Below are 20,625 nucleotides of genomic sequence, written 5' to 3' on the forward strand. Positions count from 1 at the left end.
TAGCTCTTCCCCCGGATCAGCAGGCAAGATTGTACTTTGCTGCATTTCTCCACACTACAGAGCTATTTCTATGTTTACCAATACTGTTTCTATCTTTTCTGGGCAGTTATTTGATGCCTGGTTTTCTTTGATTAGTCGTTAATTTACATTTATATCCTTATTGATTCACAAATTAATTATTTAATTTCATTAACTTAAGGAATGATTGATTATATTTATACTAATTAGTTATTCTGGGATTATGTGTAAGAGCCTCAGATCTGATAGATCCTCTGGATCGGACTATATGGATGCTCATTGCGTCAATTCTAATAGAGAAGAGACTGCACCCCTCAAGGACTCTCAGTTTCAAAGGCCATTCAGTTGGAATTTACTACAAGGACCTACTGATCCCTTGACATCTGGTTGCAGTATTGACAGATGTGCTTCTAGATCACACCCCAGATGCTCTCAGGTGGAAGAACCTGTGACAGCCTGAAAAAAGAGGTGTATGAAGCTGGACTCATACTCATGCTTCTCAGAGAGATAGACTCAGATTAATCATTTCATTTGTAATCAACATAAGCTGTTGTGACAATACTCAAGCCTCTATTAGCATTACTAATACAGAATCTAATCTAATTGGCAATAATGTTATTCTAGATGACTTGGGTGTACCTTTATTTGACACACGAACACATTCGCCACCCAAGATCCTCAGACTGGGTTCCCATTACCCACCTTATGAAATACATAGAACTATGGCTTTGTAAGCCCCTAGATAAAATAGCGTGTAATAAACTCAGGGCTGAATCTCCCAGACGATCCATTTCAAATAATGTCTGCGAAACGCCTACACTTGACCTCTGTACAACACCTGACCAAAACAGTGAAAGACCCTTAAAAACGCTGAAGCTCCTCTCCAGTCTAGGTTTCCTCATAAACGACAAGAAGTCCATCATCACTCCATCACAGCACATAGAATTTTTAGGATTTACTATAAATTCTTTAAAGACTACTTTAAGCCTTCTGAACTCCAAGTTGAAAATAAAAAAGGAGATTTGCTCCATTCTTTTAAAGTATCTTATATTTTTGCCTAGATTGTGGAATAATTAACAAGCATAATAAATCCCAGGGTTATTCAATGTCATAATGGACTGGAACTCCAAATACCTTGTGGACCACAGCGACTTGATCTTCAATCAAATCCACAATCTTTGGGGTCCAGTGCATATAGATATTTTTGCTTCTCTCCTGAACCGTCAACTTCCACTTTTCTTCAGTTAGAGACCAGATCCAGAGGCATTAGCAGTAGACGCTTTTCTTCAGAATTGGTCCGGAAGCACCTTCTCCGCGATTTCACGGCTTCTGTCCCAACTGAGCCTACAGGATTCGATAACTGTCCTGATTGTGCCTCACTGGCCCACTCAACTATGATTGCCCAACCTTCTGGAATTCCCAACAGACCTGCTGTAAATTCTTCCATCTTTTTCAGATGTATTGAAGAATCCAGCAGGAGATTCTCATCCCTTAATCTTATTTGACAACCTTTATCTGATGGCTTGGCTATTATCGGGATTGCCTCAACTCTCGAGTGCCTTTCAAATTCAACTTCATACAAAACATCCAAGCTCAAGGGACCGTCTCTAATTACAGAACAGCCTGGAAAATATGGAATACCATGAAACGGAATCAGGATCCCGTTCAGGGAGATTTGACTTTTGTCGCAAATCTTCTGGTACATTTGTTTGACGTATACCATTCCGCCATCTCCGTTTCTGATTTCTTCAACCCCTGTGGAAATATCCACTCATCAGCAAGCTGATGAGAGGTATTCAACTACAAAAACCTCCAACTCCGCGATAAGCTTCAATAAAGTTCTTGATTTTCTGACAAATTGGCCAGACAATGATTCTTTGTCTCTTAAGTAACTTTCAGCTGAACTCACCATTTAATTGTGTCTTATCTCTGTAAATGTGTTTTGGATGTTTGTGCTCTTGACATTCATAATAAATTCTTTGAACCAAATGGTGTCGCTTTCTTTATTACTAGACAAACAAAAAGTCTTATCCCTCTTTTCGTCAAAGTCCAAACCTATGTGCAGTTGTGTTTTTTAAAATCCTCTATCCTGTGTACAGCATCCCTGTGTTCTGCCATGCTTCATCGCTGTTTCAATCTACATCTCCGAAGTTTCATCTTCATCTTATCTGATTTTCTGTCAGATAATATGTTTATACTATATGTATTGCTGTTTACTGATTGGTGGATAGATTTCACAAATTAGCTGTTTCATTCCTGTTTTCAGAGAGGTTTTGAAAGTCGCGTACGAGGCAGAAAGTCTGACAGAACGGGGACGGGAATTCCACAGGAGGGGAGTGGTGCAGGTGAAATCCTGAATACGGGAGTGGGAAGAGGTAACAAAAGTAAAAGAAAGCCGCAGGTCGTGAGAGGAGCGAAGAGGGCAGGTTGGGGTGTATTTGGATAGGAGGATAGAGATGTAAGGTGGTGCCGAGTTGTTGAGGGCTCTATGGGTCAGTGTCAGAAGTTTAAATTTGATTCAGAAGGGTATGGGGAACACCAGTAGATAGCGGTAGGGGAGAGGAGCAAGTTCCAGTAAATGAGACACTAAAAGTACAGTTAGAAAGGTAGGATTTAAGCCATGAGAGAGCCATGTCACGGATGCCATGAGCATGGAGGGTTTGTAGGAGAAGGGGGTGGTCAACTGTGTCGAAGGCTGCTGAGAGGTCCAAGAGAACAACCCGTGAGAATTGGCCTTTCATTTTAGCTGTGAGGAGGTCATTAGTAATCTTAGTCAGTGCGGTCTCTGTTGAATGCTGTGGACGGAAACCAGATTGTAGAGAGTTTGACGAGAGAAAGTTTGTTAGTTGATTGTAGGTTAATCCTTCCAGCGGTTTGGAAGCTAGCGGGAGAAGTGAAACTGGACGGTAGTTTAATGGAGATGTGGGATCAAGGGAAGGTTTCTTTAGGAAGGGGGAGATAATGGCATGTTTGAATGAAGATGGGAATACACCAGAGAGTAAGGAGATATTAAAGATGTGGCTTAGGGTTGGGGTAAGGACACTAGAGAGGGATGGTAGGAGATATGAAGGTGCAGGGTCGAGGGGACAGGTGGTGAGGTGGGAAGACAACAGGACCTTGGAAACTTCGAATGGTGTAACTGGGCTGAAGCAGGTGATGGATGGATTGAGGTGAAGCGGGAGGGAGGGAGTTTGAGTTCACACTGAACTCACCAATGCATTCCTATTTTCTCAAAATTAACAAACTGTTGATTTGGCCACTCCTAATGTTCCTGCTTTCTCTCTGATGGATGTTTTCTTTTTTGCAGCCTAAGGATCACCTGTTTTAACTTGCATTAGTAGATCCTTTGACTGCATATAGTGGGTTCACAGCAACAGCTTTCAAATGTGAATGTCATACCTTGAATCAATTCCAGATCTTTTACATGCTTAATTGATAAAGAAATAATGAAGGAGTACCCCTCACCTGTCCACGAAACAGATTTTGAGTCAATTGTCCAATTACTTTTGGTCCCTTGAAAAAAAGGGGGCTACATATTAAAGAGCTGTAATTCCTAAACCCTTCCTCCAATTTGGATGTTAATCCCCCAAATTAAAGATGAAAGATTGCACTTTAAGTCCATATGCATTATTTTAAACAGCCTGAATATGAAAACTTGTGGCAGTGTCCACAAATTTCCGGACCTAACTGTATACACACATTGTAGGAATGACAAACTTTGTATATAACTTTGTGTTTATATTCCTGGAAAAAAACAAGCTGTCTACAGCTTTTAACTTACAAAAAGAAACACAAAATTGGTGGGAAAGATACTCTTTAAACAAACTGAGAACAATTCATCATACCATTCATGGTAACATTTAAAATAGACGAAATGATCATATAACATCTATAATATCAATAACTTCAGAGGTGAACCTCGGTACAATCCAGGGGAGGGCTGGCACCTACTGTCCAAGGGAGCAAGTAAAGCCAAGTGGCCCTATTGGCCCCTCCCTCAACATAATCACTGGCATTCATATGTCTACACACTTACACAAAATTACACACTCACCCTAACGCACATACACATGCTTACACACCTCTTCATACTTATTAACACACACTTACACATTCATACACACTACCTTTCACAACACTTACACATACATATTCTTGCGGTCACACTTACACATTCATGCTAACACGTATACTTACACACACAAATGCTTACTAGACATGTGGAGATGGGCCAAAAACTATTCTGAGACATTTTTTGATTCATTTTTAGTGCCTTCGTTTCCAGGCAACAATTTTCTAAATGTTTCCCTACCTTCTTTGCCAACCCCTTTGACTTCCGCATCTTCATCCGCACCTGCTTTTTCTATCTTCTCCCTTCGCTTACTGTTCTCTCTTCTTCCTTTTATCTTCAATCCTTAATGTTCTTTCTTCGTCCAACTTCTGCCAAAATGGCAGCACTGTGGAGACGTCCTCTCCCCGAACCTCCAATCTTATAATTTCTAATATCATTTTGTAAACACATCACACATCCCATACAACATCCACCGAATGCTTTCCAACAGGGCATTTTTTACATGCTGATTTGGTTTGTTTTCAGTAACATCTCCTGTCCTAGGCCAACTAGGTCCAGAGTGGCTGGTAAGGGAGTTAGTGCAGCATAGATAAAATAACTGATAGATGTGAATATATATGGAAATTGTACTTGATTTGCAACATTCCCTTAACCATTATTAAAGTGAATATGAAGCGCTGTTTTAATAAAGAAACAATTAAATATGTTGTGCTGCAGTATACTGCACTTTGTTGCTGTGAAGTTGAACCCTCACTTAACATACATAAGATTAAATCTCTGGGAGTTGCAGATCAGAAACAGCTGCATGTCCCTCCATAATCTAAGGCAACAACCAGCCCTGACGTCTAGGAGACCCTAGGTGTAGTGGCACCTGGGTGCAATACTTTTGGCACCACCCCATAACTAAAACATACAAACTACACACAAACACACATGCAAACTAGTTCTAACACTTACTCATTCTTACACCATGCACTTTTACTTACATACATACATACATACATACATACATACATACACTGTATCACTTTCCTCCTCTCCCAAACACTACTAACCCTAGACACACCCCTGACACACTAACACCATACTCTGACACATATTCACATTAATACCATACACTTAACACATGCTGACACCAAATACTAACACACAATAACGCTAACACCATAGACTTTAACCAAACTTATGCTAATACTATACACCAACATACATACTCTATCACCATGTGGTAACATGGACACACATGCATGCTGACAGCATACACCCATATGTGCTAATGCTCACATACTTGGTACCACCATACACTAACACATGTACACATGCTCACACCATACACTTTAAACATGTTAACACTATGCACTAACATATGGACACTATAATGCCATACAGTAACACAAACTCTAACCTGTATTCTCCCACACACGTTAACGCTGTACACTAACACACTAAAACACCATAAACTTACACATATACAACACTCTCCAACACTATACAGTGGATATAAAAAGTCTAAACATCCCTGTTAAAATGCCAGGTTCTTGTGATGTTAAAGAATGAGACAAAGATAAATCATGTCAGAACTTTGTCCACCTTTAATGTGACCTATAACGTGAACAATTCAATTGCAAAACAAACTGAAATCTTTGAGGGGGGGGGACTCACAATAACCTGGTTACACACACATTCTTACTCTCTCCTTCTACTAATATTAGTACCACTCTGTCACTCCCTCTTACCTGTCACAAATCCCTGTCTTCACTGTAGCTGGCTTTTTGCTCTACTACAGCAAGGTCATGGAACATGCAGCTTGGTTACTTGAGTGCAGTGCACCCATACAGGGCCGGCCCTACAATGGCCTACACTTTAGAAGGGGCGGCACTTTGCCGCCCCAAGCGTTTTGTTTTGTTTTGTTTTTTTAAGCGGAGGAGAGAGAGAGGGGCGCCGAGTGGTTTTCGCTTACCCGCTCGGCGCCCCTCTCTCTCTCTCCTCTGCGGCGAGTCTCCCTGTTCGGTCTCTGTGCCGGCTTGTAATGCTGAGCGCCGGAAGTGACGTCAATTTCCGGCGCTCAGCATTACAAGCCGGCACCGTGGCAGAGCAGGGAGACTCGCCGCAGGACTCTTTAAAGGTAAGTACCGGGGGGGGTAGATAATGGTGTCGGCGAAGTTTAAAATGCCGCCGCCACCCCATTTTAAACGTCGCCCCAGGCGGCATTAAGTCTTCGGCCGGCCCTGCACCCATAGAACCTGCCTAATGATAAAGCCGATGAATGGATAATTGCTAGAGTTAGACCAATGACTGGCACACTCTATCTTGGGGTAGTGAAAGAGAGATTCTGGGGGAAAATGGCAATAGAGGAGCAATAGCAGCTAGAATATTTTTGTTGATAGTTCAGTTTTACTTCACTGCTCTAGAATAGCTCCTAATGAAAGAGCTTTTAGTTTTAGTTTGGCACAAAGATTTAAATTTAGGCTGATTCCAGAGATTACAATCTATGTTAAATCCCACAATCTTTATAAACATCTTCTGGATGCAAAGGAAAATGATCCTACCTAGTAAAACCGTTTTTAAACAAATAAAAGTCAATTATTAGTCTTTTTAGAAAATGTTTAGGATTTGTATTATATATAAAGTATTCTTAAATGTAATTAATTTTAAAAAAAATTGAGCTTCTGTGGGATTTATGATCCAACTAATACCCTTTTTAGGATTACTGCACCAAGTTTGGACATATTCAGTTCTTTTGATGTTTTTTCATAGTTCAAATTCAACTAGTGAAACGTGGAAACTTTCCTTTAAATAGACAAAAGGACCAAGAAAGACATGGGTAATCCGTTTTTATGTTATATCCATTAGTCATCATAAAGGCACTATATATAAAGTAGCACACATTTTTATTTAATAGCAAGCTAAAAGGATACTAACAAAATAAACCCAAATAATCTGGCTAGTGAGACTAAATAAACATTTTTCTTTAATGACTCTGAAACATGTAGAACCTCTTTGCAGTAGAACAGCTGAACCTTCTGCAAATGTTTTGCTTCTGCTCAGAAAATGGAAATAACAGCTTCTATCATATTTTACTTTAAAAGCATTCTGTCAGTAGGGTATGAATACAGTACAATTTATTCCAAAGTAAATCTTCCCAACATTGGATTGAAATTATCTCACCGGGAAACTGTTTAGCTTAAGCCTCGCTGGCGGGGAAGCACTGTTGGTACAAGCTGGAAAGTTTTTGTTGAAATTTTGGTTTATAATGATTACTGATGATATGTGGCTCAGGTTGTATGAGATAATGTAATGTACTTTCTATTGGATAGAGGTCACAAAATGGTGTATTATTTGCATATATTAGATCTGTATGAGCAGTAACAAAGTACACATTTTAAAAGTGAAACTTAAAAGGGAAATCTCCAAAGAAGAAATAGAGGGGGCCTTAAAATTCCTTAAGTCTAGAAGGCCTAGATGGGTTCTGGAGCCTGTAGTATAAATTGTTTAAGATTCCACTCTATTTTGCCAAGTTAACGTGTTTAACCCCTTGAAGACCGGGGTTAAGGTCACTGACAGACCGGGACGTACCAGGTACGTCATCGATGATGTGCGATCCAGCGTCGTTATGAACGCTGGGATCACGAGGGGCGGCTGCTACTGACCGCTGGGTGTCCCCAGTGATCCGTAGTAGCCACTCCCCCTCAATTCCGTGCACGTGATCGCTTTGAAGCTAATCACGAGCACAGAATTTAAATATTTACAAAAAAAACTGCGGTCTTCAAGGGAAGATGCAGTTTGCCAACGTCAGTCCTGAAGGGGTTAAAACAGAGGACATCTTTTCAGGAGATATATTGTCAGCGACCCTAGTGATCTTACCTAAACCAGTAAACTTGCCACATATATACATATATACACACAATCAGCCATAACATTATGACCACCTGCCTAATATTGTGTAGGTCCCCCTATTGCCGCCAAAACAGCCATGACCCATCAAGGCATGAACTCCACTAGATCTCTGAAGGTGCACCAAGACGTTAGAAGCAGATCCTATAAGTCCTGTAATTTGCGAGATGGGGTCTCCATGGATCGGACTTGTTTGTACAACACATCCCACAGATCCTTGATTGGATTGAGATCTGGGGGATTTGGAGACCAAGTCAAGACCTTGAACTCGTTGCAAGACCTTAAGTTTCCCAGCAGAACATTGCCCAAAGCATCACACTGCCTCCACCGGCTTGTCTACTTTCCACAGTTCATTCTGGTGCCATGTGTTCTACAGGTAAGCGATGCACACAGACCCAGCCATCCACATGATGTAAAAGAAATGTGATTCATCAGACAAGGCCACCGTTTTCCATTGCTCTGTGGTCGAGTTCTTATGCTCATGTGTCCATTATACGCGCTTTCGCAGTGGACAGGGGTCAGCATGGGCACCCTCACTGGTCTGTGGCTATGTGGCCCATACACAACTAACTGCAATGCACTGTGTTCTGACGCCTTTTTTTATCAGAACCAGCCATAAACCATTAACTTTTTCAGCAATTTGAGATACAGTAGCTCGTCTGTGGGATTTGACTACACGGGCCAGCCTTCGCCCCCCACGTGCATCAATGAGCTTTGGCGGCCCATGACCCTTTTGCCAGTTCACCACTTTTCCTTCTTTGGACCACTTTTGAACATTCGACAAGAGCTGCAGTTTTCCAGATCGTACAACAAAGTCACTATAAATATATGCAGGCCTGTCATTATTTAGTAACATAATTTCAGTCATTATTTTCCACATAAAGTTGCTTAGCAATATTTTTTCAAAAAGACTATACCAACTCGCCATTTGGTAGTGACCTCTACAAAATACTATTTAGATGGAAATTACAGTTAGCTAATACATTTTCCTCAACTCTGTCCATATGGTGGAGAGGTTTGTCCAAACATTGGATTGCTATTCCATATGGCGTGGGTCTGCCCCAAACATCATAATCTGTATTCATTGATCACAAAGCCCAGGTGCATATACCTAGAACTCCATGAATGGTATCGTTGAGTATTTCCCCTGATGATATTCCATCCCACATATATATCTTATTAGTTGCCAAAGTACCTAACCTATTTTCAAGAGTGTCTCCATGTTCTGTTAATTCTACAAAGCAAATCTCCCACACTATCTCCAACACAGTAGATTCTGTGAGCACTGTGATGGGGGAAGATATGAGAGGGCAATCAAGTCAACAAATGATACATCTGAGGAGCTTCGGTCTTAATTACTCAAATGTTCTCCTGAGTCATACCATAGGCTTAATTGTGAGACCATGTATCTATGCTTCTTTTCCTATTTACAAACTGAGTGACTATTCAGCTTGAAGATTAGCCCTATTTTGTTCAATCAAAACTATGGCTAATTGTCAGGGTATGTTCTTGGGAAGGGTGTAACATAAATACAAGCCACACCTGTGATGCAGGGAACCACCAAAGCTAAGGGGGCCCAAAAGTTTTGTTGGTGCACAAATTGATCTTTTGATGCTGACACTAAGGACATCTACTGTTAATCAATTTTGTTACCAGGCATGTACAGGGGCGACCCTAGGGTTAGTGGTGTCTGGATGAAGTATTTCCATGACTAACACACGTACTTGTCAGGACTTACCCACATGGCCATCCCATGCTACTCTGGTCCTGACTCTGCTCTCCGAGGTCTATGGCAGCGAGACCCACTCCGATGACCTCCATGACCTGCCACAAATCTTCTGAGGTAGCAGGTACCAGCTCCCAACCCGCTACCTGCGCCTCCCTGTCTGAATGCGTGGTCTCATAATCCCGCGTTCAGACAGGGAGTGCACGATGATGCGCATATATGAACTCTTGTGACCTCAATTACCTAGTTTACAATCCAGGCTGCCTATATTAGCTCTGCACCTTCATTCTCTCAGTATCCTTGGTTGGTGTAAATTTGTGCTATTGCTCCTGCTTGATTTTGATGTGATTAACCCGTTGTGACCTGGCTTGCCTTTGGAATCGCTTCTTGGTTCCTGATTTGGCTCTCCTCCTGTTCCCTGTTGACTCGGCTTCTGGATTTTGATTCGGCTTTGGTATTGTCCTTTGGTTTTGATCGGGCTTGCTTGACCACATCCCCTGCGGTTCCCCTGCCTTCAGATAATGCTGTATTGTCGCCTGAGGCCTGGCCTACCCTGCTTTACGGGATGCTCTTCTACAGATGTTACAGTACTAACAGCAAACTTATACTCACACGCTCTAATACACTGACACCCACACTGACACCCACACACACATCCAAACATGAAATACTAACAAACACACACTCATGCTAACACCATACACTAACATACAAGCACACATCATACACATTCTCTAACACAATATGCTTACACATTTATCACTATACACACACACGCAAACACCATATACTGACACACATACTTTAACACCATACGCTCACACATGCGAACACTGCACGATCATACACAGACACACACGTTGAAGCACCATATACTTAGACAAATAAGGGGACTGGGCAGGTAGGCAAAGAGTCTCCTCATGAATACGTCATGGCCCTCCTCCCAAAATCAAACCTACCCTCATGTGGGCTCAGCTTCAGGAGGTTACCGTGACATACAGCTCTCATGATCCACAGTCAGAATGATGGCTGGAATATTAGTCAACAATAGTAGGAGCACCAGGTGGTGAAAAATGTGTGCTATACTTTTGGAAATCTGCATTTTATCCATAAACTGTGTTTCTATTGTATTATTATGGCATTTTACCCTACTATTAGTGTGCCATAAATCTGGGAAATATAGAGTGAAAAATACCTTTTTAAACATGTTTTTTTCATTCTTTCGATGCAGGATTTACCTATTTATGAATAATTTAGCCTGACTTAATTAAAATGTGTTTTGTTTGTTTTCATTTACTAGTTATCTCACTTATGCATTTCACTTGAGTTGAAATCTGTCTGTTGAAGCATTAGTTACACTTCAATTTTGGAACTTGTAATCAATCAGAGGGTTAATGAATCCATGCTGTTTTGGGGCCAAAATGCCACAGACAAGCTGTTTGGGGGCACAGGCAAACTATTTGGGGACACTATAAAGATGTTTGTCGACAAATATGGTACAGACAAAATGGGGGCTAAAATGGCACGGATAAGATGTTTGGATGTGCTGTGGTTTCTAGTCATGCCACTGCTCTCACGCTCTCTTTCTCTCTACCTTCTCCACTGACCGCTATATACCAAAAACTATGCATGTGTCACTCTCCATCTTGTTCCCAGTGACATGGTGGTTTAAAATATGATACATTAAAGCTATGGAAGAAACTGAGCACCAACTCAGTTAAGGCCTTAATAGAGATACAGAACCCATCTATTGCTCTCTCCTTCCCTCTAACCTCTGGCATGCGGGTAGAAGCACCAGATACTATTACCAGACATTTTGCTGCCTGGGTCTGAGGATGAAATGTTGCCCCCACCCCATCACAATCACTCCCACATCCATTATGTTATGTCACAATCTTTCTGGTCTACCTATCTTCTTCACCAATTGCTTCTGTGTCTTTATCTCATTTCCTGCAGCTCTGCTTCTTATTTTGCCTCTTCTTGTTCTTCTGTCTTCTTTCTTTGTCTGCTCCTGGACACTTCCGGGCACACCCTCTCCCTCAATTGGAGGAGCGGGGAGACGCAAAAGTAATAAAAAATAAAAAAAACAGAGGCAAATTCATCGAGAGAGCGGTGCAGAAATGCATCTACAGTCCTTTTCAGGTCTTGTTCCTGGATTTCAAGTTTTTCAGTTATTAAAGTTTCTACAAAAAGATTTTTTTAAAGGCCTCATTTGTATCGTTTTTTTTCACACAAGGCTGCTCAGACTGTTCACAGAAATGCTTATGATTTTGATGCATTGTAGATACAGTCAAGAGATGCAGTATTATTGTTAAGTAGCTCTGGGTTCTCTTGTGTCACCAAAATACATGGTTGCTAACACATACAGAGAAAAACAATACATTGGCTCCATGCAATGCATAGCAATGAATAAATTATAGGAATACAAAATGTATTTTGTATCGTGATGAAAGCCAGGGTTTTGGCCCAGAGCAGTCTTTTTCAAGGAAAGCAGATTAAAAAATAGACAGAAAAAAATGCTTAAATAACTGAAAATGTAAAAGAACCAGCTGTAGGCTATGTAAGCATATTTTTGTATGTGTATAATTGTAATCTTTCATTTAGAAAGACTTTTTTCCATGGTCAGAATTATGCCTTTTGCATAAAACCTGATTTTGCAATGCCAAATATATTATAGAAATTAAGAAAAAAAAAATTCCTTTGTTGATGTTGGGTAGCTTTTTGTATAACAAAGTTTTCGCTTCTTAATTTCTACTAGCAGGGTTTTCCTCGCGAAGAGGTGCAGTAACCAGATCACCACTCGTCAGCATGAGGTTGTGATACTGGCTTAATACTTGAGGCTTGGGGTAGCACGAGAAATACCAATAACCAAAGTTATGGTGGGTAAAGGTGATGGAAAACCCTTCCACTTAAAATTAAGGGGGTAGTAGAAGCATTACTAAACACTCATCTACAGACACCAGACAAGCCAGAAGGCTGTCCATGAGTGGTGATCTGGCTACTGTACCTCTTCCCGAGTTTTGTCTAAAGGCTGTCTTGTACAGCGGGCAATTACTTTCAAGTGATCCATGTATAAAGTAGATATAGAGGCAAAAGGTGATCTTTGTTGACCTCGTTTGCATACGCCTACCCAGAATCCCTTGTGATTCTGGCAGCACCATTGATTTCAGAGAAGCCTTCTGGCTTGTCTGCTGTCTGTAGATGAGTGTTTAATAATGTTTCTACTACTAGCAGGGCAAACATTAATAATGTTAGAAAATGCAACCTAACCTGTAAATAATGTTAGCACATTTAGGACTGTATCTGGAACATACTCAAACATCTAATACATCTATACTCAAATACTTCTGTTAATTCAGCATTGTTTAAAAAAATACTTTGACTAGTGGGATTATATCTAAATGCCATGACATGCTAATACAAGAGTCTAACACAACATAACTGTCTTATGTGGTATTATTACTTAACTTAACCGCTATGTCTCAGGGATCTCTTAAATTCAACCTTTATTGTGATTACATATTCCACAGCTTTGTACTATGGGAAAAGTATATGCAGTCAACTTACATACACAATTATTGTTTTGAAGACTTTAATATGGTCTCCAGATGCACAAACTAATGGAAGGTAGAAAGGTTTTATGCAGAGCCGGCTCTTACATGGGACCCAGTCAGCACTTTCACAGTGGCTGCAAATTACTGTCCCAAGACATGTTCTTTTGGGATTGATTCGTTGAGAAATGGAAGCATTTTTGCACTTCTCTTTTTCCATGAATCCATCTGCATTATTCTGACCTCTTGTGAAGAGATTGTACACTGATGTGAGGGAACCAGGGAGGCAGGAACTTAGCCTAGACACACAATGCATGGCTGCTCGCAGCCGGAGCGAAAGCATGGATATATATTGTAAGTGTGTGTAAACATGGATGTTTTTGTGTGTATGAGCAAGGATGTGTTATGTTTGTGAGCATAGAAGTGTATGTGTGCGTTTGAGCATGGATGTGTGTGATCATGGATTTGTAAATCTTTGTGTGTGAACATAAATGTGTATGTGTTTGTGTGTGAGCATGGGTGTGTATGTGTAAGTGTGTGTGTGTGAGAGGGAGTTTGTAAGTGTGTGTGTAAAAATGTGTGCCAGAGTGTATGTGACAGGGGGATCAAAGGGCCACTGATGAGGTGCGGAATATAGGATCTGGGAGACTAGGTTAGGAGAAGTGCAAATTGAAAGAAGACATCGCGAGAAGCGGACAAAGACAGAAGACAAAAGAACAAGAATAGGCAAGAGAACAAGCAAAGCTGCAGCAAATGAAACAGGAACAAAGAAGCAGTTGGTGGAGAAGGTAGGAAGACATTGTGATATAGTCTGAATCAGAGTGTGAGGGAGAGCGAATGAGAGTATAAGAGTGTGATTGAGAGTGTGAGAGCATTAATGAGAGTGTGAGAGAGCATGAGAGAGTGAATATATTAATTATTATATAACATAAAGGATGTGGGTGTGGTCGTGGTGGACGGCAGCATTGCATCCTGTAATTTATACAATACCAGATACATTTACATACACATGTATACAAACACATTTTTAGACACTAATATACTTCCACACAGACTCTAACATACTTCCATGCACAAACACACACTAACATATTTACACACACACACACACACTGAAAAACAAACATACTCCCAGCCCTTGGCACAGAAGGGGGTAGTACACCAGCCAGTGACAGCTCCCTTCTGGTGCTTTTTTGCAGTCCTCACATGCTGCCTCATTACATCATATCCAGGCCTAGTAGTTTGCCCGGCTAGGGTGTTTCGGTGCTGGCATTGGGGGGCCCCACTAGACAGCCCCCCTGCAATGTGTGGGCCTCCATTATGCCAATGGAGCCAGTAAAGTGCCTATGATCAGAGGCAGTTTGGAACTCACTTCGTGCCATAGCACTCGCCTGCCCTGCACTGTGACCGTGCATGATCTAACATTTGTGGATGAGCTGTTGTTACTCCTAGACACTTCCGCTTGTCAATAATAGTTGACTTACTTACAGTAGAGAGGAGCAGATCTAGTAGAAATGAAACTTCACAAACTGACTTGTGCCAATGGTGGCATCATATGACAGTGCCACCTTTAAAGTTACTGAGCTGTTAGATATAACCTATTCTACTGTCAACGTTTGTCTAAGGAGATGGCGGGATATGTGCTGGATTTTATAAACCTGCTGGCAATGAGTATGGCTGAAACTAAACTCAATAATTAGGAGGGTTATCCACAATTCCTATATCTTAAATGTACCATGCTTTAATTGGACACTCTTGTATGTTAATCAAACAAACCTTAGCAGATCGTCTTTCCATTAATCTAGCCATATTAAAAATATGAATGAGAGATGATTAAATAATTGTTTTTAGGAAAGGTTTGGATATTCAGTACTACAAGGAAAGATGTTTATAATTTGGCATTTAGTTACAAAGATTTTAAATTCAGCAAAATAGGTGTAAACTTCCCAATTGCCCTTTTTAGGAGGAATAGTCAATCTTTGGGACCCAATCTCTATCCCTCTTTTATTCTCTGATGTGCATATTTTTCAGGATATATTTCGTAATATGAGTTTTAAGAAATTGAAGAAACGTAATAAATAATATTCCGTTGTATTAATATTCTTTGTTAGGTCACAATGTCACATAAAAGTAGACTGGAGGAGTCTTTGGCTGTTGCTGCCGGCTTGCTCACAGTCTAAGATGGCTACAAGTGGGTAGCCACTCCGGCTCACAGAGTAAGCAATGCCAGTCTGGGGAAAGTCTTCCTAGGTACCGTACCAACAGTCATGACACACATACTTTTTTCAGCCACATTGCCAGGGGAAAGGGCACCCGACTAATCTTATCACACAAGAAACAAAGGTAGCCTTTCCTACTCAGGCTGCCAAAGAAGCCGCTGAGATGTTGATGCCCAAAAAGGACCATATTGCCACCTATGAGCTCCTCTTTAAGGAGGGAGTAATGGTGGCCAAAAAGGATGTTCATGTGACAAAGCATCCAGAGTTGGCTTACAAAAATGTGCCCAACCTTCACGTTATGAAGGCCATGCAGTCCCTTAAATCTTGTGGCAATGCAAAAGAGCAGTTTGCCTGGCGACACTTCTATTGGTACCTGACCAATGAAGGTATACAGTACCTGCGTGATTTCATGCACTTGCCCCCAGAAATTGTTCCTGCAACTCTGAGAAGGAGTCACCCTGAAACTGGCAGGCCCCGTCCTAAAGGATTAGAGGGCGAGCGCCCAGCATGGCTGTCACGTGGTGGTGAGGCTGATAGAGACACATACAGACGCAGTGCTGCTCAACCTGGTGCGGATAAGAAGGCAGAAGCTGGAGCTGGTGCAGCAACAGAATTTCAGTTTAGAGGAGGGTTTGGCCGTGGCCGTGGACAGCAGCCTCCCCAGTGACATAAATGAGTTATTGTAATTGTGAATAATAAAAAAAATAAGTTAAAAAAAAGAAAGAAACAAAGGTAAAAGGTAATACGACAATGGTAAACGGATTAGGGAAGAAACACGTAATCAAATGTGGACTAGACAGTGAGGCAAAAAGACACATACCAATCTAAACAAGAGGGTGACAACACAAAATACTATAGTTGAATGTGAAATTATGGTACCAATATTTTTCCTAAAACATTGACTCAGCATCTGTTACATTTTATCCCCCTTAAAAATACACAGACCTTATGTAAAATCCCAACCAACTGAACAGCTGCTCTGTTAGAGTCTTCAGTCCATATGTAAAGTTGTGATGTATATTTTCATGATCATGGGCTCTATGTTCAGGGAAGGGGCCACTGGAAAGAAGTGCCGCTGGGGATGAGTCTCTTCTGTCACGCATCCCTGTATCTCAGCCTGCTGCTAGATATGAGGGCCACAGTTGTAACAGGAACCAGTAGACTGGAGGGCTCCCTTGCATCCAGGATCCGTTACACATTTTATCATTTTCTATTACCTTCAATCCTAGGATTGAAAGTGTGTGCTATTATAGAGTTAATAAAGACATGTTTATGTCCTTCCGTGAGAAATGTTTTTGATTTATGTATTGCGGTTCCATATTATAAAGGAATGACAGAATTTCAGTTTCTGTTTATGAATGCTCTTGAGTCATAATGTCTGTACACTTTTGTCATATCCTTTTTTTCAGCAATTTTTATTTTAGGCCTGTGTTTTATTTTTTAGCCCCAGCTGTTTCCTGGTGACCTTGGCTATAGGACTGTAACAATACAAGTAAACGAAATTCCTTTATAAAGAAACTGGCCTTTTCTTGACTCGTGTTTGATAGGGTATAATTTTCCCACATATGTAAACATTGATTTTACCTCTTTTTAATATTGTATTGTTTGGATATTTAAGAAGGCATTTCTTCTGTTCCAGATGTATGCCTCCTTAATGAGGTTGTAAGCGCGTTTGAGCAGGGCCCTCCTCATCTGCTGTTTCTGTAAGACAAATTGTTATGTTACATACTACTTGTTGTGTCCTGTCTACCCATTGTACAGTGTTACAGAATACGATGGCGCTATATAAAACAAAAAGTAATAATTATAATAAGGTATAAACAGCCTTTACTTAAAAAAGCTGCTGACAAATGCCCTGTTTGGCCAAAACGTTGCTTTTTTTTCCTTTCTCTAAATAAAGTATCCTAAAGATTGGAAGCTGTTTGGCGTGCTGGGATTCCTTTTCTTTGTTCGTTTACTTAAAAAAATGAACATATCACTATAATTCACAAAGCAGACATGTGACAGTAACTTGTGATTAAAAAGCTGAAATAATTATGTTTAATAGTTTAGTTATAGACATTATAGGTAACTCATGAAGTCAGATGACAATTTGCTTAGCTTGCTAATGTACATTCTGAAAAGCATTTCTGTTAGGAATGATCAAATGGTAGTTTAATGTCCCAGACATTCTTACCAAAGACGAATGGATATTAGCATAGTTTGTGGGTACTTTAATATGTATTCTTTAAAAGGTTTTTAAGTACTGTGAATCATTATATAAAGATGGTCAGTTAGGAATCCTACCATTGTTGTCTTGATAATGATTATTTATGCAGGATGGGTAGAATAATACTACTTTATATGAAGGGACTGCAAAGCAATCCGTCGATAGACTAGTATCTGAAGCTAACCCCTAAGGCTGATAATGTTCCAAGGACTTAAGACAGGGTAGCTGCTCTTTAAAAATTAAATTATTTTAACCTTCATATTAAATCTGGGACATTGTAATACGGGTCGTATTGGAAGAATACAAACCATTAACCCCAACACCCTATAAAAAGGAGTGCTGGCAAAAAAATGTATAATTAAAATTGTATAGATTTAAAATACATAAGAAAAGGTAAAGTTAAGGACAATGCATACTAAGTGACCTAACATTGTTGTTTTAATTAAAAATGTAGCAAAATAAAATGCATTCAATGTATGCAATCAGTATGTTTAAATATGAAAAAGCTGGAATCTATCAAGTCTTGATCCCCAGCACAGCGAGGGGATGCAGCTGGTAACACAGCAAGCTTGATAAAGAAGATCTGTACTTGATGAATCCTGGCCAACATTACTTGGTAAAATGTACTTCTATTACAAGCAGGGCTTGTGCAAAAATAAAGAATTTACAGTACCGTTATGAGGTAAATATATATAATTTTTTGGTGAATATGATTGACAGTAAGTACTTGGTACATTCAGAAGTGATTGGAGAGCAAGGCACTGAGCATTAAAATAATGCACAGAAATCTGAATTTTTCATTTAGTGTACCCACAAATTTTTTGGTTTATGAAAAAGGTGCTTTTTTTCAAACAAACCAAACTTATTCTCTGCTATTTTTACATTCACCATAACACAGTGGTACACTCATACTCAGCAAGCATTCCCAACTCCTAGAATAGCGGGGCATCAAGAGAGGAAAGACGGACATTTCCTTTTAAAGGGAGACACTTAGCACATATTCTGCCTTCATTTGAAGAGCATTTTCATTGGCCATTTATCCCTCCACAGGTGGCCTACAGTGCTATTTTAAAGTAAATATATGTTACTCTAAAGACTGATATAAGAAAACGTTAAATATTGCAACCATGTGAAAATACAGGAATGAGTGTCTCAGATCTCCACAGTTACATCTCTGGAACAGGCAGTAAAGTGGTGATATTTGTTTACTGACTCAAGCAAATTTTCAAAGAGAGGAAACAAAATCAAGATTGTTTGCAATATGGAATGAGCTGACTTATTGGAACTTAACAAATGTCTAGTCATGTGAACACAGAAGCCTATTACAGGGTCTTCGAAAACAAGACTAATGTTTTTAGTTGAATGGTACAAAGTTATTGAAAACGGTAATATAGTTACCAATATTGATGATAATTTATGTGCTACAACATTGTAGTAAATAGTCATTCATCCAAACTGAATGCATCGAGTGAACAGATGACGTTATACTGGTACCTCTAGACATCAATCCTTGACCATCGTGTTTTTCTACAGTTTACTATACACGTACCCGGTGGTATGTTTCCCTTTGGCACCACCAGCCACCCCCTCTGCATCACTGGGATATGGTTCTCCACCTTTTAAAGATAAGTGGCACCAGGCAGGAGTAAACTATGGAGGCCATGCCAAAATATTTTTTATCATAATTACTTTCTGTAGGGCAAATGTTAGGGAGGGCCGAATTTTACCTCATGATCTATGCAAGTCTCAAAGAGGCAGAGGACTGAGATCTATCAGACCAAGAGAGGAAACAAACAGGGAGCAGCTTTATTGATGCAGAGCTCATATTAATGTTATTGAAATCCATTATGGTAAAAATCACAGGATGTAAGGATTTGCAGGATGATAGCAATAATTTTGACATTGGGTGTGGGGCACAAGGACGAAAATATTAAATAATAATAAGATATTAAATAGGCATGTAAAATGTATATATGCATGTGAAAGTTGAACATAAACTCTGAATCAGAATAACAGATATAACAAGAAAAAGATGCATAGTGATCAATAATAATTTTCTACAAAACATCAGGGAACTAAGCCAGGGACAGAGTCATTGGCCCCTAGGGAAAAATATTGAGCATGAATGTCTCTTTAAGTTGTTGCTTAGCATCACATTCATCAGTTGGGATCAGCTAAATTAATATGTATACCTTGAAGATATCTACAATTAGCATGCTTATTTATCATTAGTTAAGTTTACAAAGTCCCATAGTTAAACATCAAAAATAATAAAATCTGTTGTAAATTACATTTTAGCAATTTCTTTCAAGATTCTTAACCTTGTTTGTTCAGATTTTTTAAATCCCTACTAGTGTCTTGCCATGGAGTCATGAAACTGGGTTCTAATATCATAGTCCTGAACTGAGACCTTAGCCATGCACAATGTTAAAGACCAGGAAAATAATGGCCTGTGCTGTTTGAGGCAGATATATCACTTTTTTTTTTACACACAATATCATCAACATTACAAGCCTTTGTCATCACTAATTGAGTGTTGCCCCCCTCATGCAATAACCACACCACAGTATCATTATTATTATTATCTTTTATTTATATAGCGCTAACAATGTATGTAGCGTTTCTTACAATACATATTTTCAAGGGGTATGACAAGACTAGAATTGTCAGACAAAGACAAACCGATACATTCGGTGGAAAAAGCCCTACTTGCAAGCTTACAATCATTAAAATGGTTATTATCCTCTTAAGCTTAGCACCCCTAAAGTGCTGTTTATATTCCAATCAAGACTGATATTACATTTAATAGAATTAGAACTCACAGGAATTTTGAGTATTTTGTATAAATCAAGTCTTTGTGTCAGGGATTGGTCCTAAACCTTTTTCTTTTCCTAGGGCCCCCTAAATATTAGAACCGGTCCTGTAGAAACTATACG

General features: G+C 39.9%; 1 protein-coding gene across 1 annotated transcript; it reads left to right on the forward strand.

The window, feature by feature from the left end:
- The first annotated feature begins 15,615 nt into the window (after positions 1–15,615).
- On the forward strand, positions 15,616–16,193 carry LOC128496845 (40S ribosomal protein S10-like). The gene has a single exon (XM_053466660.1). It carries the CDS (start codon positions 15,644–15,646, stop codon positions 16,145–16,147), a length of 504 nt encoding a protein of 167 aa, XP_053322635.1. The 5' UTR covers positions 15,616–15,643; the 3' UTR covers positions 16,148–16,193.
- Positions 16,194–20,625: the final 4,432 nt, after the last annotated feature.

Source organism: Spea bombifrons, chromosome 5 (assembly GCF_027358695.1).
Source record: "Spea bombifrons isolate aSpeBom1 chromosome 5, aSpeBom1.2.pri, whole genome shotgun sequence".
Lineage (NCBI taxonomy): Eukaryota > Metazoa > Chordata > Amphibia > Anura > Pelobatidae > Spea > Spea bombifrons.

What these genes read in the sequence shown, in the direction of transcription:
- LOC128496845 (XM_053466660.1), top strand. Translation starts at nt 15,644, where the DNA reads ATGTTGATGCCCAAAAAGGACCATATTGCCACCTATGAGCTCCTCTTT.